Consider the following 25,471-nt stretch of genomic DNA (forward strand, 5'->3'; position numbering starts at 1 on the left):
ACAGTACCAGTCAAAAGTTGACACACCTACTCATTCCAGGGTTTTTCTTTATTTTTACTATTTTCTACATTGTAGAATAATATTGAATAGATCAAAACTATGAAATAAACTATGAATGAGTTAGTGTGTCCAAACTTTGACTGGTACTGTATGTAACAAACAGAATAAATCAAATGCAATCGAAGGACACAATCTACCAACATTTGCTTCATTGACATGACAATCAGTTTGCCAAGCAGGGTAAAAGAGTGCTTTCTTAGTCATCTTCATCATTGATGAGGCAAAATACGCATATCCGTCTTTGGCCACAGCTTGCATGTGTCCCACAGTCCCATGAGACCAATCTCTTCCAGCTCAGCCACCACTGTCCATCACCAATAAGTTTGACTGCAGACATGATCCTAAGTACAATGGTAGTCAGTATCTCGGGTGTGTCCTTGCTATAAGACAGTGCTATTCACAAAATACATGATCACTGCACTCACACACAGAAACAACCAAACAAGGGTAAATACTTATAAAATGTCAATCTTTATTTAAACCCAAACTACAGCGTCCACAATGAATGCACAACATAGCAAATAGGTAACAGAATGCTAGCCTAAAAAACACAGGACATATCAATTCCATTACAGTTCCAATGGGAGAAAAGAGTATTAATGATTAACTACCAATTTAAAGAAATGCCACAAATGCATTTTACAGCTATATCAACTACTAAACTGATGAGACACAAATACCAGTACACTTTTGCAGCAATGTGTCAAAAGGAAAGCCAAAAATGAAATGCAATAGAATTCACATTCTGAAGCCTTATTGGAGAGATCTGATGGGAGGGCAACCAATTCAAACAATTTAGCAGAAAACCCCTCAAACTTGACATTGTGTCCTAAAAAAGGTGGTCCTAGGCTTACATACATACAAATTCCAACATCTTCAGGCCATCCCTATCAGTTGGTACACTTGGTCCATCACAGTTATGGAGATCGCCATAGCTGTACCTCGTTTCCCCTCCTTCAGGTAGCAGTAGTTATATTCATAACTTCACGACTGGCTGGGCCAAATTGTCTGACTGTACTGGACAGGGCCGCATAAGGATGTCCATGTCATATAATATCTACAATAGAGAGGTAATCCTCTGAGCAGAGCGCCAGTCTCAACCGTACATGTCCTCTCAACCGTACATGTCCTCTCAACCGTACATGTCCTCTCAACCGTACATGTCCTCTCTGTCTGCATTGTAGATCTCTCCCTCCTGCAGGGAGGCGAAGTTGAGGAAGTGAGAGGGGCGATGGACCTCGTGGTAGAACTCCTTGGGATTGGACAGCTGCAGGTCATACTTCATGTTGGGGTCGTGGCGGACACCTGAAAGAGGAGGATGTATAATTGAGATACTTTTGGTAATGTAGTGTATGTGGACAACCCTTCAAATGAGTGGATTTGGCTATTTGTCAGCCACAGCAGTTGCTGACAGGTGCATAAAATCGAGCAACTAGTCATGCAATCTACACAGACAAACATTGGCAGTAGAATGGCCTGTACTGAAGAGCTCAGTGACTTTCAACGTGGCACCGTCACAGGATGCCAGTTCGTCAAATATTTGCCCTGCTTGAGTTGCCCTGGTCACCTGCAAGTGCTGTTATTGTGAAGAGGAAACATCTAATAGCAACAACGGCTCAGCAGCGAAGTCAAACTCACAGAAGGGGACCGTCAAGTGCTGAAGCACGTAAAAATCATCTGTCCTCAGTTGCAACACTCACTACCGAGTTCCAAACTGCCTCTGGAAGCAACGTCAGCACAATAACTGTTCGTCGGGAGCTTCATGAAATGGGTTTCCATGGCCGATCAGCCACACACAAGCCTAAGATCACCATGCACAATGCCAAGCATCGGCTGGAGTGGCGTAAAGCTCACCACCATTGGACTCTGGAGTAGTGGAAAAGCTTTCTCTGGGAGTACTGAATCCCACTTTACCATCTAGCAGTCTGACAGACGAATCTAGAGAACGCTACCTGCCCCAATGCATAGTGCCAACTGTAAAATTTGGTGGAGTAGGAATAATGGTCTGTGGCCCTTTTTCATGGTTCGCGCTAGGCCCCTTAGCTTTGTGCTTCCAACTTTGTGGTAGGCCCTTGTTTCAGCATGACAATGCCCCCGTGCATCAAGTGAGGTCCATACAAAACGCAGACTGCGAGCCAGGCCTAATCGCCCAACATCAGTGCCCAACCTCGCTAATCCTTGTGGCTGAATTGAAGCAAGTTCCCGAAGTAATGTTGCAACATTTAGTGGAAAGCCTTCCCAGAAGAGTGGAGATTGTTATGGCAGCAAAGGGGGGACCAACTCCATATTAATGCCCATGATTTTGGAATAAGATGTAAGATGAGCAGGTGTCTACATACTTCTGGCCATGTAGTGTATGTTGACAAACACACTGCAAGCACGTGGTTGTAAAAATGCTTCATTTTCCTAATATGCTATTTCACTGATGTTGAATTTAATGGTTTCAAATACACTAAGATTTGAAGACACTGATAAGAGGTTAGCCATTAAACAAGATTCTCTATTTAGCACAAGTTTTAGTCTGGGAATAGGTTTTAATGTGTCTGCGAAATCCACCCTTCAAGCAGTGTGGGCTTAGCAGAGAATCCCGTGCTCTATGCACTACTCACCCATGAAGTTGTAGTTCCAGGAAACCTGTCCAGGCACCATGAAGAAGCCCAGGAAGCGGTCAGACAGAAGCATCTGAACCCTCTCATAGTGGGAGGGCAGGTAGCCCTTGGGGTTGTTGCCCTTGTCTGTGTTTTGTCTGCCCCACTCGTACCCACTGGGAGTCAGCTTGTAGGCCGTCAGAGTGCATGAGCCAGGAGTGAAACTGGAAATGAATAAATATACATGATGCAACTACAATGTTAAGAAGAAGAGATGCATGTATATGTGGACTTGATCAATGTTTACAAATGTGGTTGGGACGGTGAACTAGACTTGTGTGATGAATAACCTTGCGGAAGTCCTGAAGGCCTTAGCTAAACAGGCTAACCCAGTCTAGTGACGAGTAGACTGCCTGGATTCAAACCCAGACGGTCACACCAACCAACATACAATGCCCTCCATCATGAAGTAAAACCTTTTTCAAATTAGCTGCTACAGTTGAAGTTGGAAGTTTACATACACCTTAGCCAAATACATTTAAACTCAGTTTCACAATTCATTACATTTAATCCTAGTAAAAATTCCCGGTCTGTTAGGATCACCACTATTTTAAGAATTTGAAATGTCAGAATAATGGTAGAGAGAATGATTTATTTCTTTCATCACATGCCCAGTGGGTCAGAAGTTTACATACACTCAATTAGTATTTAGTAGTGTTGCCTTTAAAATTGTTTAACTTCGGTCAAACATTCCGGGTGGCCTTCCACAAGCTTCCCACAATAAGTTGGGTGAATTTTGTCCCATTCCTCCTGACAGAGCTGGTGTAACTGAGTCAGGTTTGTAGGCCTCCTTGCTCGCACACACTTTTTCAGTTCTGCCCACACATTTTCTATAGGATTGAGGTCAGGGCTTTGTGATGGCCATTCCAATACCTTGACTTTGTTGTCCTTAAGCCACTTTGCCACAATTCTGGAAGTATGCTTAGGGTCATTGTCCATTTGGAAGACCCATTGGCGACCAAGCTTTAACTTCCTGACGAATGTCTTGAGATGTTGCTTCAATATATCCACATCCTTTTCCTGCCTCATGATGCCATCTATTTTGTGAAGTGCACCAGTCCCTCCTGCAGCAAAGCACCCCCACAAAATGATGCTGCCACCGCCAAGCTTCACGGTTAGGATGGTGTTCTTCGGCTTGCAAACGTCCCCCTTTTCCCTCCAAACATAACGACGGTCATTATGGCCAAACAGTTGTATTTTTGTATCATCAGACCAGAGGACATTTCTCCAAAAAGTACAATCTTAGTCCCCGTGTGCAGTTGCAAACCGTAGTCTGGCTTTTTTATGGCGGTTTTGGTGGCTTCTTTCTTGCTGAGCGGCCTTTCAGGTTATGTCGATATTGGACTTGTTTTACTGTGGATATGGATACTTTTGTACCTGTTTCCTCTAGCATCTTCACAAGGTCCTTTGCTGTTGTTCTGGGATTGCTTTGCACTTTTCGCACCAAAGTACATTCGTCTCTAGGAGACAGAACGCGTCTCTTTCCTGAGCGGTATGACGGCTGCGTGATCACATGGTGTTTATACTTGCGTACTATTGTTTGTACAGATGAACGTGGTACCTTCAGGCGTTTGGAAATTGCTCCCAAGGATGAACCAGACTTGTGGAGGTCTACAATTGTTTTTTGAGGTCTTGGCTGATTTCTTTTGATTTTCCAATGATGTCAAGCAAAGAGGCACTGAGTTTGAAGGTAGGCCTTGAAATACATCCACAGGTGCACCTCCAATTGACTCAAATGTCAATTAGCCTATCAGAAGCTTCTAAAGCTATGACATCATTTTCTGGGATTTTCCAAGCTGTTTAAAGGCACAGTCAACATAGTGTATGTAAACTTCTGACCCACTGGAATTGTGATACAGTGAATTATAAGTGAAATAATCTGTCTATAAACAATTGTTGGAAAAATTACTTCTGTCATGCACAAAGTAGATGTCCTAACCGACTTGCCAAAACTATAGTTTGTTAACAAGAAATTTGTGGAGTGGTTGAAAAACGAGTTTTAATGACTCCAATCTAAGTGTATGTAAACTTTGACTTCAACTGTATATGCAAACTCACTACTGGTAAGTGTAAAGAAAAAAGCAAGTACAAGAATCTGGCCTACCTGCAGGTGATGATGATGGTCTTCTCTCCGTCCCAGGCGGGGTTGTCAGCCATGATCTTGGCGTGGCTGGTGACGTCCTGGGGGGAGAGCTGGGGAGACTCGTTGGGCTGGGTGTGGATCCAACCCAGGGGCTCCATCTCCTGTAGGGGGGAGACAGGGTAGAGAGGAGGTGAGACACGGGAAGTAGAGAGGGGTGTGTGTGTTCTGCCCTCATCAGGAACTAAACACTTCTAATTTCAAAGGCTACGGTATACATAAAAACAAGGAAAATGAGTCATGGTCCATGGTTAATCACTTCCAAATACTGAGACGTGATCCAGTAAACCGCATATTACATGGCATCAAATCGTGTTATATGCATGTGTGTCCGAGTGTGTGTACATTATCCCCTAAGTCTGTACCTTGAGGTACTCGTGACCAGGCAGCTGATTGGGTAGGTGGACGGTCTGATGAGTTCCCCACTGGGGTACCATGACAATACACCTGATCTCCTTCACCTGGGGGTTGTCAGGGGGACTGGTGCCGTACAGGTAACCTGCAATCTGAAGACAGAGGGGATGCACACGTCAGCAACACACGCATTCAGATTTACAGATATACAAAACTATACAAGACATGACTGAAGGTATTCTAAGACCAAACAGTTCTGTTCCAGGAGCACTTCATTCATATAAGAGGATTACAATAGTAATGGGATGTTGATAGATATGAAGGTAGAGTGATTTGACTGTTTTAGCATCATGGTAGGCATTTTATCACAAGGGTCACAAGCAGAGACAACTAGGAGAAGTTTACTGTGACACAAACAGGATAGACCGTAGGCTACTGACCTGGGCTCGCAGGTCTGAGATGCAGATGAACTTCTTGAGGACGTTCTTGGGCAGGATGTAGGTGTAGCCTGTCTCCTTGATGTCATCAGACGACACGTAGATGTGGTTGGTCCTCAGGTGCAGGTTGGCAGCAGAGATGGCCCTGCAGGAGGACGAGGAAGAGCCATGTTAGGACTTTCAGACAAGACAATAGAAACAGAAAATAATTCTTTAAAAAGGTCAAGTTATCAAAGAGACATTTAAGGCGCTCTATTGACCTCTGAAGCTATGGCCTTGATTTTGCAACTCCCACTTTGAGAACTATAATATAACAATCATAAAGCTCCATGAAAGTTTATTACTGTAATTTCCAGACTATAAGCCGCTACTTTTTCCCACGCTTTGACCCTTGCGGCTTATACAATGACGCGGCTAATTTATGGATTTTTCCCGCTTTCACAAGATTCATGCCGCCAAAAAACTGAGCACCGTCACATAATGTGACGTAAATCAAGCGCGCTCAAACTTCCCATCATTCTGATTACGGTAGTCATTTTGTCACCCTCATCATGGCAAAGACACAGAGAAATGCATATGATGCAGCTTTCGATTTGAAGGCGATCGATCTGGCTGTTGGAATAGGAAATAGAGCTGCTGCACGGGAGCTTGGCCTTAATGAGTCGATGATAAGACGTTGGAAACAGCAGCGTGAGAAACTGACTTAGTGCAAAAAGACAACAAAAGCTTTCAGAGGAAAGAAAAGCAGATGGCCCGAACTAGAAAATGAGGCTTGGATGACAAGTGGGGAGAAATCCTTCACTAAAATGGGCCGCATGCGAAGAGCGACTTATGGTCAAGTCTGCCAGTGGGTCATGACAGCGTGGAGCATTGTAAAAAAATAAAAATAAAATCCACTATCATCAACAGGTTTTGAAAGGCTGGACTGCTGCGTATTGAAGAGGGCAGTGGTCCCGTGTGGCTCAGTTGGTAGAGCATGGCGCTTGCAACGCCAGGGTTGTGGGTTCAATTCCCACGGGGGGACCAGGATGAATATGTATGAACTTTCCAAGTTGTAAGTCGCTCTGGATAAGAGCGTCTGCTAAATGACTTAAATGTAATGTAAATGGCAGCATGAGCTCAGCGGGGAATTTGCCTCCGGATGAAAGTGACGAGAGTGACAATGAAAACGATCCAACATCGGATGAAGCAATTCTGAGGCTATTCAACTCTGACACCGAAGGAGATGACTTTAGTGGTTTCAGTGCACAGGAGAAAGATAGTGACCAATGACTTTCTTGGTAGGCTACTGTTTACTGCTATTTTTATTTAATTTTTTTTGAAATTTTTGTTACAAGCCGTGTTTCGTTAAAGCCTATTTATTTTTGTTACAAGCCGTGTTTCCTTTAAAGGCTGTGTAAAGTTCATTTGTTTCAATGTACCGGTAGGCACCTGCGGCTTATAGACATGTGCGGCTTATTTATGTACAAAATACATATATTTTTTTTAATTCAGTGGGTGCGGCTTATATTCAGGTGCGCTTAATAGTCCAGAAATTACAGTACATTCCTTTGTCAGCACCATGTGTGAGTGGAAGGATATATAAACCTAATTCAAATGTCACAATCATATTCTATGAGATGACTAATATTATTGTAAAAATATAGGGAAATCTACAACATTTAAAATCCAAATAGTCTCCCCCTACATACCTGACTCTCCATTCTGTCTTGGAGGAGAAAGTCTGTGTCTCGTAGTTGGAGGTTGTTGAGGTGATGATCTCGTCTCCGTGTTTGTTGACTGTGCGTGTCTGCGTGGCGGTGAGCTGGGACTGCTCCTTGGTCTGCTTCTCAATCTCAGCAATCTGCTGGCGCTGCTGGGACGGAGCAGAGATCTCCATGCCCAGGATGATGTCACGGATCTCAGACTGGGTCAGAGACGCCACGTTGACGCTGGAGAGGACAGAGTTGAAGTCAGATATGGTTGAGGGAAGTTTGGGAATGAAATGCATGCTCCCTTGCAGTGGGAATCCCAGATGCTACTTGATTCCACAAAAATAGTCCTACGCATTTTTGCATTAGTTTATTGAGATTGTTAGAGATTTTTCTTTGAGAGGTGTTGTGAACTCTCATAATGGCAAATGGAAGTTAATATACATATGACAGCATTATGAAGCTTCATGACAGCTTTACAAAGGCCACCACAGCCACTCACTTGTTCTTCTTTCCATAGTCGGCCAGGATGAGGTCTTTAAGCTGCACCTCCACCTTGATCCACTCCTCGTCGGTCAGCGTTGGCCAGATGTGGTGAGGCTCTGTGATGGTGGTCTTATCAGGCTTCAGGATCACCTTGGCACGGTCGTTGTTCACATGGAGCGCCCTTAGGATCAGGATAAGACGTGAGAATGCCTAGAGGCAGGAAACAGAGCCATACAGACACTGGTTAAACAGGGGAATGACAGACACAGCTCTCCCAATAAAAGTTTTGCACTCTAGAAGAGCTTCTAGAATGAGAAACAGGACTAGACAATTATGCCATAAATATCAACATTCTTCAAGAAGCTGGCTCCTATGTATATATTATATATATATTTTTTACATTGACCCCTATCAGCTATAGTTGGTAGAAATCTCTGTTAAATCGTTTTTAGTCTCATTCTTGTATTATCGGTCACAGGAAGTGAACGGCCACTCACGGTCGGGAGGAGAGTGCCTTGAGCCAGTCATTCTACCAATACTACCACAATCTTGCTTAAGTCTCATTCTAAACTCAGCAAAACAATTCAATGTCATCTCACTGTCAACTGTGTTTATTTTCAGAAAACTTAACGTGTGTATTTGTATGAGACAAACTGAACAAGTTCCACAGACATGTGAATAACAGAAATGGAATAATGTGTCCCTGAACAAAGGTGGGGGTAAAAATCAAAATTAACAGTCAGTATCTGGTGTGGCCACCAGCTGCACGCACTGCAGTGCATCACCTCCTCATTGACTGCACCAGATTTGCCAGTTCTTTCTGTGAGATGTTACCCCACTCTTTCACCAAGGCACCTGCAAGTTCCCGGACATTTCTGGAGGGGAATGGCCCTAGCCCTCACCCTCCGATCCCAGACGTGCTCAATGGGATTGAGATCCGGGCTCTTTGCTGGCCATGGCAGAACATTGACATTCCTGTCTTGCAGGAAATCACGCATAGAACGAGCAGTATGGCTGGTGGCATTGTCATGCAGGAGGGTCATGTCAGGATGAGCCTGCAGGAAGGGTACCACATGAGGGAGGAGGATGTCTTCCCTGTAACGCACAGCGTTGAGATTGCCTGCAATGACAACAAGCTCAGTCCGATGATGCTGTGACACACCGCCCCAGACCATGACGGACCCTCCACCTCCAAATCGATCCCACGCCAGAGTACAGGCCTCGGTGGAACGCTCATTCCTTCTACGATAAACGCGAATCCGACCATCAGTTAAACCGCGACTCGTCAGTGAAGAGCACTTTTTGCCAGTCCTGTCTTGTCCAGCGACAGTGGGTTCGTGCCCATAGGCGATGTTGTTGCCGGTGATGTCTGGTGAGGACCTGCCTTACAACAGGCCTACAAGCCCTCAGTCCAGCCTCTCTCAGCCTATTGCGGACAGTCTGAGCACTGATGGAGGGATTGTGCATTCCTTGTGTAACTCAGGCAGTTGTTGCCATCCTGTACCTGTCCCGCATGTGTGATGTTCGGATGTATCGATCCCGTGCAGGTGTTGATACACGTGGTCTTCCCCTGCGAGGACGATCAGCTGTCCGTCCTGTCTCCCTGAAGCACTGTCTTAGACGTCTCACAGTACGGACATTGCAATTTATTGCCATGGCCACATCTGTAGTCCTCATGCCTCCTTGCAGCATGCCTAAGGCACGTTCACACAGATGAGCAGGGACCCTGGGCATCATTCTTTTGGTGTTTTTCAGTCAGTAGAAAGGCCTCTTTAGTGTCCTAAGTTTTCATAACTGTGACCTTAATTACCTACCGTCTAAGCTGTTAGTGTCTTAACGACCGTTCCATAGGTGCGTGTTCGTTAATTGTTTGTGGTTCATTGAACAAACATGGGAAACAGTGTTTAAATCCTTTACAATTAAAATCTGTGAAGTTATTTGGATATTTACGAATGATCTTTGACAGACAGGGTCCTGAAAAAGGGACGTTTCTTTTTTTGCTGAGTTTAATACAAAAAGAGTAGAAAGACTCACGGTGTAGGAGGAGATGGTCTTGAGCCAGTCGTCGTACAGGTTGAAGAGGACCATCTGAGGCTCGGTGGCCTTCAGGATTAGGTCTCCAAACTTCTCCACCTTCAGACAGGCCTGGAAGGGCAGCTGCAGCTCAGAGCCCTTGATCACGATGTTGGGGAAGTCCAGCAAATGCACCTGGGAGGAGGAAGGGATACACATTTTTTCATCTCAAATCTGTCAATATTAATAATGTCAAATCGTATCAAAACATATCACTGATCATCGCAATAGTTAATATTTATAATCTCAGTCAAGTTCAACTGAGTCCTTTCCTTCACCTCTACTGATGTGTAAATTGGGCAGATTAATGCCATGTCTATATCAATGAGGTGGTTTGTGAGGCGCAATCAAGCAATCGATGTGATTGAGTTATGGGGTCTCACCTCAAGGGGATCCAGCATGCCCTTCCTGGTGACAATGATCTGTTTGGGCTGCTCCTCCACAGGTAGGGAACGAATAAGAGCAGCCACCTCCTCAGCTGTCTTCCACTTAGCCAGCTATAAAGGGAGAGGGAACAGAGGAAGGAAAGGAAAGAAAGATGGAAGGGAACAAAGGTGAGGACATTTTATTTATTAGATTGTTTATTTAACTAGGCAAGTCAGTTAAGAACAAATTCTTATTTACAATGACGGCCTACCCCGGCCAAACCCCAACGACGCTGGGCCAATTGTGTGCCACCCTATGGGACTCCCAGTCACGGCCGGTTGTGATAAAGCCTGAAATTAAACCAGGGTCTGTAGTAACGCCTCCAGCACTGAGATGTAGTGCCTTAGGCCCCAATGAGCATAACTAGTCTTCCATGCATATTTGTTTTGCTCCATTCCTGAGTTTTATTGCCCTGTGCATTGCTAAAGAGAGTGACAGGTCTTTTTCATTTGAAGATGTACCTGTCCCAGACGTTTCTGTCCGGCCCACACAGAGGTATGGATGATCTTGAGGAAGAGCTGACCTGTCCTGGGGTTGAAGATGAAGATGGCTCCATTGATGGGCTTGGTGGTCAAGTTACCCTCAAACGTCTGCAAGGACAGAGCGGGAGTATTTACATGATTGAAGACAGAGGATGCTGAACACCGAGACTAGCTATCTAACAGTAGATCTTTTCACAAATGTTTAATTGTCTGAAAATGTTTCACTCTGCATAAAAAGCTATTCTAGAGGTACACTGTTGTGCCAGACAGAATCCAACCCATATAATTAGAATCTCTAGAACATTGACACAAATCTCAGAATGTCTGACTCCTCACTCACCTTGTGGATGGTGACACGGTAGACGTTAGTGTCGTCCACAAACCAGATGATCTGATTGGAGAAGAGCTCTCCGTAGTTCTGGGAGGACAGGTAGGGCTCAGTGGGCTCTGAGGAGTAGAGCTGCAGTCCCTTACGGATGCGCTCCCTCAGGACGTACAGAGCAGGGTTGGCCTTCATGATCTTAGCCATGGCCTGCTGGATAAGAGGCTTGCCTCCCGGAAACCAGTTACCGTACCCACTGGAGGAAGGAGAGAGAAAAGAGTGTGGATGATGAGTTAATATGTTATGTAACAGACATAAACAAACACGTGTTTAATAACCACCTTGAGGGCAACGGTTGACAAACATACAAGACTACTAGCTACGCTAACAAAACTTCATCACTTATCATGTGGACATTAGTGGAAATGCTAGCACTCATGTCAACAGGCTAGAACATTTCTCCATTACTTATGCAGACATTAGCAGAAATGTTAGCGTAGCTATGCTAACCTGTGGAGGTTGTAGGCCAGGTCGATGGCGATGAGCACCCCGGTGGGGGAGGGGTAGATGCTCATGTTGTCGGTGGTGTAGTCCAGGAACTTGGCTCTGGCGTAGCGCTCAATGTCGTGAGAGTCGTAGTCTCCCCAGCGAAGCTGTATGTCGATCCAGTACTTCTGGGTGGTGGTGCTGTCCATCACGTCCCTGAAGAAGAGAGAGAGGTCAAGGATTAATTAGTACTAAGAAAGAAATAAGGTCTTTATAAATTGCAAGAAGAACTTGGCTTCTTGTCAAACTTGGATCTATTAGATCATCGAAGTTTGGAAGCCGCTTCCATTTTGAGAGGGCATATTCATAACCAACAAACTAAGAAAAGGTTTCAGTGTTAACCTGATACAAAGTTTAAAAGACTGTAGTGTCGTACTTTGAGTCAGCGAGCAGCGAGGGGCGTGAGACGTTCCACTTGTAGGAGGCGAAGAGTAGTATGTCGGCGCAGGAAGAGTTCATCTTGTAGGACTTCCTGGGGTGAATGGTTTCCTTCTGCACTGTCTCAATCTCCAGGGCATCCAGCTCCTGGTCAAACACCTACATAGACAGAGGGAATTCATTATTTTCTGGAAAAGTTTTTATACAATCAAAATTGACTTTTCAACCTCACTGTTTTGTGATGTTGGTAGAGAATGTCCTTTAAAAAAATGCAGTGACATTTGGTTTTTGCTGCCCGGAAAGGCAATGAAGGCAAAGATAAACAAAACGTATCATTGGAGTCTACACTTATGTCTCAGAGTCATCAGACGTTCTGTGATCCCCGATTGAACCAAATACATCAAGCTGAGATATAAGCTCCTAGTAACGTGCCTGACAGAGATCCATGACGACACTCTCGTGGATCTTCTGCCACAAGTGAGCCCTGAAGATCTGGATGAGAGAGATCTTCAGAGTGGGGATCTTTCCGTGCATGAAGATCCCGGTCAGATCCAGCTGCACCTGGAAACCCACGTACACCTAGAGGACAGAGTACGGAGCCTAATTGTGAGTGTCAAGAGTAGCAAAACAACATCTGGGAAATGCATCCGTGTGCGTGTAATCGGGTACTCACGTTGGCCCTGTTGATGGTGGGAGACCACCAGAGGGTGAAGCGACGGTTGGGGATCTGGTTCAGACCAGATCTCTGGGCGTTGGTCAGCTTCTTCCATTTCATGGACTCCTCAAAGCCACTGGCCTTCTCCCTGTGGTGAAGTGGAGATCAGGCTGGAGGTTAGCGAGGTAAAAACCCCATACCTCACATCTACATTACTGATGTTATACTGTGTCTTTGAGCATGCATACCACAAATATTTTGGAAATGTTTGAAAAGTGTGCAAAGCGGTGGCTACTTTGAAGAAACTCAAATGTAATTTTTTAGGGGTTACTACATGATTGCACATGTGTTATTTCATAGGTTTGAGGTCTTCACTATTATTCTACAAGGTAGAAAATAGTCAAAATAAAGAAAAACCCTGGAATGAGTAGGTGTGTATAAACTTTTGACCGGTAGTGTATGTACGCGCACACACGCAACAATAACAACTAAGTCATATAGTGAATGAGTGTGTGGTACTGACCAGAAGAGACCCTCCCAGGTGGGGAAGTACGTTCCTTTGAAGAGCGTGTGTTCCAGGATGCCCTCCACCCCTCCCAGAGCCTGGATCATGTCTGTCCTGTAGTTGTTGAGGTTCCACAACTTCCCGTCGTGCCGCTGGTGGGTCCACCAGAACGGGTTCTGCTTCAGAACCTACAGGACAATCAGACAGACTAGAGTTAATGTTCTGCTTCACAACCTAGGAGACTATTAGGAAAAAGCATATCATTAATGTTTGGACAAATGCTTTAGGCATTTACCAGAATTGAAATGTATTTGTAAATGTCCAAGTCCATCTTTCGTTAGAGCTCATTAAAAAAATGATCTGCAGTACCCACTGGTCAGTAGCTTACCTGGTACTGTTTGAAGTCAGTGCGGACCCTCCAGCCCTTGTCGTAGGCCAGCGTGTGTCTGTCCTTCTGGAACAGGGTGTTGATACGGGGGATACCTCTGTCCCAAGAGTCCTCCAAGTCCTCCAGGGTCAGACGCCTGACAGGGACAACACATCATCAACTCTCATAGTCCTAAGCCTCTGAACCATTTGACCATCTGGTTACAGACTATGCAGCTAAATCTAGGTTTACACCCCGCCAAGTGTTCTCCTTAGAAAAACCTCAAATGTTGAGTTACACATTCTGGCATGCACCAAAATCCTCATGTGGAGCCACCCGTGCAATGTGTGATTAAGTACGCCGAGTGGAGCTTAAATCCAGCCTACATGGGGACAAGGGGTTGAGATAGGGCAACTGTCTTGCCTGTGTAGGTGTTCAGTACCTGTTCTGTGCGATAGCCTCCTGTCTCTTCAGGGCGTACTCTGCCCAGACTCTCTGGGAGTCGATGAACTCACTCTCCCAGGGCTGGATGTAACGGTACAGGTTAGGAATCAGCTGGTCCTCCTCGTGGCTCATACCGGACCGGAAATGGGTGATGCCAACGTCAGTCTGCTTCGACCACCTGAGGGAGGGGGGGGGGGGGACAAGAAGGGTTAGTGGCAGGAAGAATATCTTCCATCTAACTTGTAATTTAAAACATGTATCAATCGGTAATAGTGACATTTCAAGGAGGCAGTAATGTAGCCAGGTCTATCTTCATTAGTTAACTAGAAAGGTTATATCGTTATCCAGCTCAGAGGCTTACATTTCTATCAATTCAAGGTTATCAAAGCTTGCAGCAAGTTGACTTTGTTAACCTCATACAGGAACCTCTATGGCCCGGTCTAGACAAATCTTAGCTTCTACATATTCTGCGTTTTGCGCTTACCTCAGATCCGACTGTGGGATGAGGACGTGTCCCATGGACAGCATGCCCAGCCCTCCCAGCTCCTTGGGGGTGTAGAAAACGACAGGGGGGAAGCGACTGGGCATCTTGGAGTTGAGGCCAATCTTGATACGGGTCTGGATCTTGTTCTCACACTTCACCAGCAGGTCCAGCAGCTCCTGGGTGTTGACTACCGCCTCGCGGAAGTACGTCATCAAGCCTATCAGAGCCGTGTTCCACTTGTTCACAATCTGAGGGGAGATTCAATTATGTCAACATTAGTACAGTTCTCATAACTCTAGACTACATTTATGAACCCAACCAATGATTAAATAAAATGAAATTAATTTCTTTAGTTGGTATACTTCTATACACAATTATATTTAAATGTGAGAAACTATCTCAGTGAAGAAAGGAAGAGTGGTGTTTTGTAAAAGAGTTACCTTGGTGAAGGTGGTGGATCCTGAGGCCATGAGGATCTGTCGGACTCTGTTGTGGAACCGCTGCATGGACTCATCATCCACACGCAGGAAACACTGGGCCGTACGCTCTTTGGTCACCTACATACAGATGGAGACAGTTTAGCATGCCACTGTTCCCCTCTATCGCCATGGAGACGCAGGACAGGGTCAACTGGTGTGCATAGAAACCAAGTAACATCACCCTTCCTCAGTCCCCTCTCACCTCGTTCTGCAGGTTCCAGACGCCGTCCTTGTGGGTGAACTCCTCGTAGCTGGTGCGACACTTGGGCAGGATGCGGCACTCGAAGCCACACATGTTGAAGAGCAGGTTAGGGTTGTCTTTGCTGTAGACGGACACAAAGCTGTTCTCCCATTGGACCGTGGTCACAGAGCGAGGCAGGCGGTTCTTAATGTCCCAGAACACAGCACGACCCCTGGACGGTAGACAGGGAGGGACCACTATTATTTCACAAGTGTCGCATGGAAAATAACACGTGCAGGTCTCACGTCAGTACATCTCACACAAGGACTGCATTAAACTCCATCTTAAAGAACTAGCAACGGGGGGACGACTCACAGGTTGACGTCGTGCTTCATCAGTCTCATCCTGGCGTCTCTGGGCCAGCACTTTTTGTTGTTGTAGCCCACAATGTTCTCATTGTTGGGGTCAGGGTGCTCCGTCAGGTACCTCTGGATCAGGTCCCTGGCCTCATCAGCTGAGAATCTGGAAAGAGAAAGAAGGAGGACATGTCAACCACTGAGCTTCTACAGATACCTACATGGATAAGTCTAAGCAGTTAGTCTGCACCAAGTAAAACTTTGTGTGCATGTCTTCTGCTCCTACTCAGGTATTTGATGTAGAGTCAGTTAAGGAGTACTACCACCTATCTAAGGTGTGGTCTAATTTGTGTACCTGAAAAAGATGTGTATGCGGTCAATGTATCTGCAGTAGAGGCGGATGGGGTGGGCGCTCTCTGTGGCTGTATCCTGGAAGGACAGGAAGTCGTTGGGCATCTGAGGGGGTCCGGCCATCTCACTGGCCCGGTGGAGGCCCAGCACCAACAGGTCCATGACCAGGCCGTAGTACTGCACGATGAACGAGGCAAACTGCAGACCACGGATGATACCATACGAGTTGGTGTGGTTCATGTCCTGGGATGGGAGAGAGGAAGGATATGACGTTGGGTCTATATATACGCAACTAAACAGTTAGTAGGGTGAAGTACAAGGTATGAAATCAAACAATGCCATCGTTCAAAAACAAAAAGATATTCACAATGTAAATACAATATCTTCCTCATTGCTTTTGAATGAGGAAAATTGGAATCTCAATTTACTTCATGACTTGACTGAAATGTAATTGATCTAAACCCTGCACAACAAACCCCTCCTCAAGATGGCAAGGGGTTCTCACCTTGTAGTTGATGACCACGTTGTTCTTGGCGGTCATGTAGTCAGCGATGTTGTGGTCCACGATGAGACGCAGCAGTCTGTTGAGCAGCGTCAGATCTATTTTCTCATACATCTTCTCATAGCGAGACTCCAGCATCACGTTACATTCTCCCTCCATCGTCTCCCACACATCCTGCAGGTTGTTGATGCCTGGCAACAGTGTTTTTGGCCAGCATTAATGGATATATAATGAAAGCGTCGAACAGAAACAATTGAAGTGGTTGTAGATACGTTTTCCTATTATACAATATGCATTGGCAGCATTGGCTTTGTGAATACACATATACAACTACTATAAGCAACACTCAACATTTTGGGACTTTTGAAAGCAACGTTGTCTACCCAACATAGTCCTCACCTTGGCACCACTTGTAGACAAGGAGTGGAGGAGGCTCTGTGTCAGCTGGTTTGATCCAAGGGGGAAAGAGACGTCGTTTGTCAGCCTCATACCACAGGTACTGGTCCAGGTAGGCATCTGTGATCTTCTCCAGGGGCTCCACGTCATACACAGGCACCAGGTGGCTGTACAGGTCCATGAACTCTATGCCCACCTAGAGAGAAGGAGGGGAGAGGGGAATAGGTGATTGTTAAGTTCATAGAACAGAGATAGATTTGGGTATTGATATAGTTGTCTTCGTCAACTGAAAGTTCAAATAATCTCCATCTCGTTAGACAAAAATGGGGGGAACCTAGAGGTTAACTTGTGTTTTCAGAGTAACTTAAGTTGCTAATAAACCAATCACGATGCAAAAAAGCTCAGTGTGTATATAGAGTTTGTCCTGGGACTAACCTCCTTGAAGGCTCTCTGTGTGAGCAGGTGCCGTTTGATTCTGGACAGGGCCTCGTGAGGGTTGTCATAGGCCTGCTCTATCAGCCCCAACTCCTCTCTCTGGGACTGGTTCAGCCTGGACTTCACACTGGAAAGAGAAAACAACCACATGATCAAGTCACTGCAAGATCAAATACATAACATACCTCAGCAGAAAGAATCTACAGGCATCTCATTACCCAATAAGCTATCCAAGGTAGCATTTAGCATTACAGTACATGTTCCCTAACAGGAGGCTACAGGGAGTTTGTGTGTGTTACCTGTAGGCCTCTTTGAGCCTCTCCAGGGCCAGGATGAGCAGCTTGGTGTCGTGTTTGTAGGACAGCGGGGGGAAGGGGATGGGGGAGAAGCGTCTGCTCTCCAGCCAGTGGACTGTGGTGGTGTAGATGGCCACAGCCTCCTCTGCTGTGATGTATGGACCATCCTGGGAGACACAGATTACATATTATACACACTGCTCTAAATGGATATGGCAATATGAAGTCATAGGAACCAAGTTACCAGTTTTTAAACAAACAATAACTATACCTTATAATTATAGAAAGAGACACGAACAAGTGTCAGAGTATTATACTACCGACTCAGCCTGTTCTTGAGAGACTGGTGGCCCTGTTAACTCTGCTGGTTTGCTGTTGCATATCTGAATTGTCTACACTTCTCACAGCAGAGTAGGTAGTTGCACCATAGAGATAAAACTGTGTTTTACTTCCATGGTTGCATCAGCTATGCAGAAGGCTACCTAGTGCCTTCTTTCCCATAAATGAGGACCATAGTGTGTGTTGTATTACCTTCAGGTAGTTGTGCTGCCTCTCCTGCTCAGCCTTCAGGTACAGACGGGTCAGTCTGCCCAGGTTCTTCTTGCACACCGTCTTGTCCACGGTGGCGCCGCGCCTGATTCGCTCGCGGTTATAGTGGGCCGTGTTGGTCCACCAATCAGCTTTGGCCTTCACATACCGTAGGATCATGTTCTCGATGGGGGTGGGCAGGCCTGGGACCTGGAGGGAGGACACGGATTAGACAGGTCAAAAGCTGTCAATATTGGATAGGTGTAAATGAAGTACCTTCCAGGGAATCAAACTGCTTTTATTGCTTACAAAATCATTATTGCTGAAGACAACTGCGTTTGACGAAAGATTATAATTCTTTAACATGTCACCAATAAATATTCTATTTTCATTTTTTTTTTTTTTTTTGTTTAAATTTTTATCCCATTTTCTTCCCCAATTTTCGTGGTATCCAATCGCTAGTAATTACTACCTTGTCTCATCGCTACAACTCCCGTACGGGCTCGGGAGAGACGAAGGTCGAAAGCCATGCGTCCTCCGAAGCACAACCCAACCAGCCGTACTGCTTCTTAACACAGCGCGCCTCCAACCCGGAAGCCAGCCGCACCAATGTGTCGGAGGAAACACCGTGTACCTGGCCCCCTTGGCTGGCGCGCACTGCGCCCGGCCCGCCACAGGAGTCGCTGGAGCGCGATGAGACAAGGATATCCCTACCGGCCAAACCCTCCCTACCCCGGACGACGCTATGCCAATTGTGCGTCGCCCCACGGACCTCCCGGTCGCGGCCGGCTGCGACAGAGCCTGGGCGCGAACCCAGAGACTCTGGTGGCGCAGTTAGCACTGCGATGCAGTGCCCTAGACCACTGCGCCACCCGGGAGGCACCAATAAATATTCTTAAAGCAATCATCTACTCTGCATTCCCTGAACTGCCCCTACCTTTTCAGCAGTCAAACCAAGCACACACACCCCTGGAATGAAGACCCAACATTCCATTCCCTCTATATGCTGCCTCCTCATCCCTGTACATCCCCTCTATGTCACCATACCTTCCAGGGAATGTTGGCCTTCCAGCAGCGCCACGACTCAGAGAGGTGCTGCAGGATGGTTCTGGCCTTATTCTGCTTGATGCCCTCAGGCATCATGTCCAGGATGTCGTGCATCACGGCCGCACGCAGCTCTAGGTCAAAGTGGGACTCCACGCGCTGCTTCGTCACAGTCTTCGCCACGCCCTTGGAGTGACGACCTGTTGAAGGGGACATTCATGATTGGTTGATAGACTGATTGAGAACACCATTCTCATGTGAGTAAATCAATGATCCATAGTTAATTCATCACGGTTTTCTTATCATCACAGTCCTCCCTTTTCATAACCCTTCACATCTAAATATTTACAATTGCTCAAAGGCACAAAAGCAACTTGGCAAACAAGTAGTTCATTGATGGGCCATACCGCATCAGTTGATAATGATTAATTTCACACAAACAATTCTAACATGACAAGTTAAAAGGCCTTACCTTCGAACTGCCTGGCCAGCAGGTTGCCGAGCCATCTCTCTAGCAGGGGGGTGATGCCCCTCATGAAGAACAGCCATACCCTCCATCCTGGGGCCCAGAACCCACAGCCTGGACCCTTACCCACCGGACCCTGAGAACACACAGTAAAACACACACCTTCAACAACAAACTCAGGCTTTAGTTCTGTTCCAGAATAACGACCAAAACATTATAGAGCAGATGTGTTACTTGGTGGTGTCTTCAGACGTTTCCTTTACCAAATCTGCAATAAAGGTAATGTTTGTGTGCATTTACATAGATCTGTCTCTGTGTGTATACTCAGTACTCACAGTGTTGAAGCGGTAGTAGATGAGGTGCTTGAGGTCCTTGCACATGCGGATCTGTCTCATCAGCTTGTACTTGTAGCGGTACATGCCAGTCAGCTGGCCCACATGGGCAAAAATGTACTGCAGCCCGTCTGACAACTACAGACCAAGGAGGAAGAAACAATACATATTAGGAAATACTTTAAATTGAAATAGGTTTGACTCATTTGTTAAAAACAGGTACTTCCTGGTAACTCGAAATGACACAACGACAAGGTTCCAGTTTAACAACGTTTACTAAACTGTATTAGCACACATGGTTGCCATTGCACTCAGGCCAGGTTCATCAACAACGAGACTGCTGCGCAGGCGAACTAACAACTGAGTGATAGCCCCGTAATAACAGAAATATAGGGATACTTAAATCATGAACTTAACGCTTCCAATTGTGAGCCAAAATCAAATCATGCTATTTAAACCGCACATAAAACTATTTTATTGGATCTTTAATGTGATTCAAATGTGTGTTACTGACCTGGAAAGCATCCACATTGCCCAGTCTGTACTGTACATGGCTGTCCACCACCAGCTTGCTGAGACGCAGCACCTCTCTGCACAGATGGAAGGCATTCCCGAACCTGGACTTCTTACGTTCCTGAAGGGACAGACACCACGGGCGCATTCAGCATGGTACAACATTGTGGAACTCTTTTATATAGAACTGACATGATTCCTTATTCTACTTGTCAAAGATGCATGTTCGTTCTATATATCATAGTTCTATCTGCAACGTTCCACAAAGTTTGCCTACTGAACGTGGCCCCGAAAACCCCTAAACTGTTAACTCAGTGCAGGTTAGATAAAACATGCTTGCAATGTAACATGACACAAGCACCCCCTGGTATTGAGCTACTACAGATTAGGATTTAGTTATGCAACAACTAAGTAGGAAGGGCTACGGTAAGCCGAGGCAAGGGGTTGTTTTTGGACCAGACTTGGGTCTACTTTGCTCTGTTTTGCACCTTTTTACATCGCTGGCATCTAGTTAGACTGGTTACCTTTGTGGTGAGGGTCTTCACAGGCTTGAGGTTGAAGTTGTAATCCAGGTGCAGGTAGTTGAGGTTCTTGCGGTGGATGAGCAGGTTGAGCATGTTGTAGCCCTGTCTGCACACCTGCAGGCCCACCTCCACCCAGTCCAGCTTAGTCGACTGGAAGAACTTGGTGGCTTTGAAGGAACGGAACAAGTACCTGTAGGGGAGGACAGAGGAGGCTGGTCAGGTTCTGTTGTACATTTGTTCCCCCAAAATGGTGCTGCAAATAGTACATTTCAGTTATTTTTCCGTATGAAACACCAACAAACAAACATTGCCGAAATTCGTGGTTCGTATGGTAATTTGAGAATTACTTGAGAATCATCATTGATGCTTACCTCTTCTTCTGGGCCTTGGGTGGTCTGTGTTTGAGAGCGTTGAGTACGTAGTACTTGAGCAGTTTCTGGTAAGACACACGCACCTTCACTGGCTGGCCGGCCGGGCAGTGCTCACGATACCTGATAAGGGAGGCAGTCAGGCAGACACTCACTAATTAGATTTAATTTAGTATTAATATGCTATCTTTATTAGGTTTACAATATCAACAGACAAGAGTTCACAGATATAGCAGTCATCCTCAGTCATGACAGGTCTATGTAGGACAAGTTACTTCGTTTTATTGTATTAGAGAAATGTTTCCAATAACTTACCTAATTAAAAAAAGGCAAATAAATACCTTTATACAGCAATAACAATTCCCATACTACATCAACAAATAATGTTCTTTGAGTGTATCCTCACCAGTTCTTGATGAGTGGGATGTCGATGGCCCGCCTGGTCCTCCCAGATCGCAGATTGAAGGGGCGTGGCGCCCAGAGCAGAGCGATTCCATTGGCTGTGTTGTCTGTGTAGAGGGGCGTCTCCTTCAGGAAGGGCTCCACGTACTCTGGAAGCTCAAACTCCTCGTCATCCTCTGGCAGAGGCTCCTGACTCTGTAGGGGTGTGAGTATTGTGAAAGAAGTTGGGAGGAAAGAGCGAGTGAGGGAACAGCAACAGGAGCACACACACTGCAATAGAGGTATCCACTATTAGTTGACTCTCCCATACTCAAAATAAGTGTTTGAATGCTGATGGACTAACTGCAGCACAGGTTCAGCTCAACCAGTAACCCACCATTCAAATCTCCTTCGGTCGTTACGCACTTGCATTGGTTTTCTTGCCTTTGTAGGAGGGCTAGTAGCTAGGTAGATATAATATTAGAATTTTTTGTTGTTCCCTAGACAGAGTTAAAAGGCGCTGCTGGGGCAGGGTTCACTACAATTCAAGAGAACTTTGTCCCCGAAGGGCAATTTGGCTGCAGTGCATTGCGTACAGTACACTAAAAATAACACATACCTTGACTGAGTGTCTGTGGGAGATGGGGTTGATCAGGGGGTCAAAGTAGAACGCTGGCAAATCAGGATCCTCGGTCTTGATGAAAACCACGTTGGGAGTGTGGTACCTACAGAAACACTAGTTAGCATTGGTGGCGTATCACCCAAATGTGTGCATATCAATAGTTTTCCATTTCTGGAGTCTGGGAGGTTGTTCTGGGGCCTGTATGAGATAGACAGTAGAGGGCATCTTTCTCACCAGGTGAGGTGAACGTGGTGGGGAAGGTTGTTGTACAGGTATGGGAAGGCAATCTTGTACTCCGTCCTGATTGGCTGTCTGATGATAATCTTGTTGATGTCGTTGAACTCGTTCCAGTCTTCATCTCTGAGATGGGAGAAGAGAGTTCAGGAACATATACTTCAACAGTGTAATGCCCAAAAGCCACCACATGGTAGACAGTACTAGGCTGTTACCACTAAGGGGTAACAGCCTAAAGACCCAGGCTCTTACTGGAGGTTGATGTCCCTAACTAGGGGTTCAAACTTGGGTCCCCCAGGGATGGCCATGTTGAGAGCCTTGGAGGTGAAGAAGGCCTTCAGGTCAAACAGGTAGAAATAGTTGTAGTCCACCAGGTCAGTCAGCAGCTGGTTGGCCAGACGATACAGCGTGGACATCATGGGCAGGGTGAACTGCCAACGCCTGTACGTGGTCCCGTTCACATACCTGGAGTTGGAGGGAAGAAGAGGAAGGCAGGTTCATACAAGGACTAGAATAAAATTGATATCCATTCCAGTCATGTTTTGTCTTGATTTCAACTTACCCAGAACTTGTGCTAAACCAACCAAGACTTGTGTTTAAATATTGTGGCTTACATTAATAGGTTTCAGGTCTTTGGTACGCTGTGATAATGTTCTGATGACCACCAGGCAATAGTATAAACCCTGCTCATTTGAAAATAAAGCAAAACTCTGTGTGCAGGTGTCCTTTCTGCATCAGGACTGTCCAGAGAAAAACCAAAACAGGATTTGCTGTGACTCACTTGTTGGTGTCCTTAAGGGGCTGGTGTTCGTAGAGCCACTCCGCCACGGATGAGTCCTCTTCTGCATCCAGCTCCATCTGGATGGCCTCCAGCGGCTCCACGTCCAGGATGTTATCAGCGTAGTCCAGCGGAGGTTCCTCATCATCAAAGGGAGGGAAACGCATACGCTTGAAGTGACGACGGTCCCTTTTCTCACGACGCATCATGATCCACATGGCGCTATGGAGAGAAGAGAGAACAAGGATCATCTAGGTGGTTTGAGGCATCTATGGCTAACACTAGTTTCTAACAATTCATAGAGAGTACTTTATGGAAACTAGGCATGCTTCAATCCAAAAACAGACCTCAATTGTTCCTTCACTTTAAAAATATACAAAAACAGAAATAAAAAATAGCTTTTACAGAATATTAGCCCGTCTCACCCCCACTGGGCAATGTAGACAGGCTCTATGACCCAGGGGATCTCGTTGACAAAGGAAATGGCTCCGGTGATGTGGTATAGAACAGGCACGTCTCTGATCTGCTCCCAAGGCATGGGCATGTTCTCCAGTAGCTTCAGCACTGCGTGGGGCATGTACTTCAGGGCTCTGTGGAGAAGACCGCACAAAGAAGGAAGGGAAGTGGAGACAGTGAGGAAGAGAGGTGTGAGTGTTGGGAGATGGGTGAAAAGAGGAAAGGGAGGGGGGGCATGGTTAGCAAACTACAATTGTTTTAATTATTGTGATAGGTTCATGTTTTACCGGTACGGCATACCACCACTATTTATTTTGCAGGGACGCCGTACCACCGTACTTTCACCCCTGGATACACAACGTTTTCCCAATTCTTCTCCAAATCACCAGAGTTCCATAGAGACACTGAGAAGTTTCTTCATACCCCAGGTAGACCCTCTTGTCGTGACGGAACTTCCTGTTGGTCATGTCACCGTGGTCCCTGATGATCTTACGGACATGCTCAGGTGGCATGTCTTCCTTCTGGGCGTCAACAAACCCAAACTTCCTCTTCTCAGAGTAGCGCTTCGCCTGCAACTGCTGCCATTTTCTGGCTGTTGTATTGTGAAAATAACAATAATGGTTGAATTATAGTTTCATGCAATGGAATTTTCTATTTCATGAATTGAATAACAACCCCATGGAAATCATTGGCAAAGGGGCAATGACATGTTATGGTTTTTGGTAGATGACAGACACATGAGGCCAGTCCAGTAGCTGTACATTAGATAAAACACATTGATCAAACGTTCCCCTTGAGCTGAACCCACCTTTCTCTTGCAGTTTTTCCTCAGACATGTAATCTGGAACCTGGGCTGGGGGATGGATACCTGGGGGCATTCCACCAGGTACCCCTCTATAAGGGAATGCAGCTGCCATTGCGGCTCACAACTAGAAATATTTATAATTTAAAATATTAATAAAAAGGGTCAAACAAGAATCATGTATTATTAGTTAGGTAGTACATCAACAACGAACATAGTCCATGAGTGTCAATAACAGCTTACATCAGCTTACTGTGCTCAATTCATCATGAAATGTTTCGATTTGCCAACACGTTTACAATGGCTGCTGCTTTCTGGTAAATATAAATAAACTAAATCAAAGGTGAGAGTAATTTTGTCAATATTTCATAATGTTAGCTAGTAGGTGAAATCTTGAGCAGTGCAAAGTCTGGAAAGCTAGCTAGGTCGCTGGCTACCTAACTTAATTAGCGGATGCTTTATAACGTTAGCTGTAGCACGCGTACAAATTCAAGTGTGTCGTTAGCACACACAATGGGGAAAAGCACAGGTGGGCAAATTAGTTGACCAATCGATTAATAAAATTCTAACCTATCATACGTGGTTTGATTTAGCTAACTAACGTTAGTTGGCTAGTAGTTATTAGTTGGGCAACAACTTTTTTTTTGTGAAGGCCCAGAATGAAAGTGCTAACGTTAGTCTGCTAATCCTAACCGGATCAATTGCACAACCAGAGGACCTGGCAAAACGTACCTCCTCCACGTCCAGGGCAACTGCTTCGTATTGAAAATAGCCTCGGTTTGCACACGATTATAACATCTCTCGGTAAAAAATTATATGAACTTTTCCCTGCTTTTCACGACTGTGTTGGTTAGCCTTCCTCCTGCCCAAAGCACGCAGTGTAAACGACATCGCACGTTGCGCGCACTTCCCTTGAATTCACAAACGTA

The 25,471-nt window shown here is 45.6% G+C and overlaps 1 protein-coding gene across 1 annotated transcript; it reads right to left on the reverse strand.

Moving 5' to 3' along the window:
• Nucleotides 1-512: 512 nt before the first annotated feature.
• On the reverse strand, nt 513-25,460 carry LOC129832079 (pre-mRNA-processing-splicing factor 8-like). Its single transcript, XM_055895828.1, has 43 exons — nt 25,275-25,460; nt 24,549-24,669; nt 24,164-24,332; nt 23,710-23,874; nt 23,288-23,506; nt 22,759-22,971; nt 22,507-22,632; nt 22,270-22,375; nt 21,676-21,866; nt 21,273-21,392; nt 20,902-21,091; nt 20,379-20,498; nt 19,868-20,002; nt 19,539-19,668; nt 19,070-19,266; nt 18,026-18,232; nt 17,498-17,661; nt 17,199-17,325; nt 16,767-16,959; nt 16,371-16,558; nt 15,870-16,108; nt 15,534-15,680; nt 15,180-15,390; nt 14,939-15,055; nt 14,499-14,746; nt 14,013-14,192; nt 13,592-13,727; nt 13,222-13,391; nt 12,717-12,846; nt 12,476-12,622; nt 12,042-12,202; nt 11,630-11,821; nt 11,138-11,375; nt 10,777-10,905; nt 10,273-10,386; nt 9,851-10,024; nt 7,833-8,026; nt 7,331-7,570; nt 5,643-5,784; nt 5,214-5,354; nt 4,813-4,952; nt 2,670-2,872; nt 513-1,365 (listed from the first exon to the last, which is right to left on the reverse strand). The coding sequence occupies exons 2-43, from the start codon at nt 24,655-24,657 to the stop codon at nt 1,211-1,213; spliced, it is 7,017 nt and encodes a 2,338-aa protein (XP_055751803.1). The 5' UTR covers nt 24,658-24,669; nt 25,275-25,460; the 3' UTR covers nt 513-1,210.
• Between the last annotated feature and the right edge of the window lie 11 nt (nt 25,461-25,471).

The sequence above is a fragment of the Salvelinus fontinalis genome, chromosome 33, assembly GCF_029448725.1.
Source record: "Salvelinus fontinalis isolate EN_2023a chromosome 33, ASM2944872v1, whole genome shotgun sequence".
NCBI classification, from domain to species: Eukaryota; Metazoa; Chordata; class Actinopteri; order Salmoniformes; family Salmonidae; genus Salvelinus; species Salvelinus fontinalis.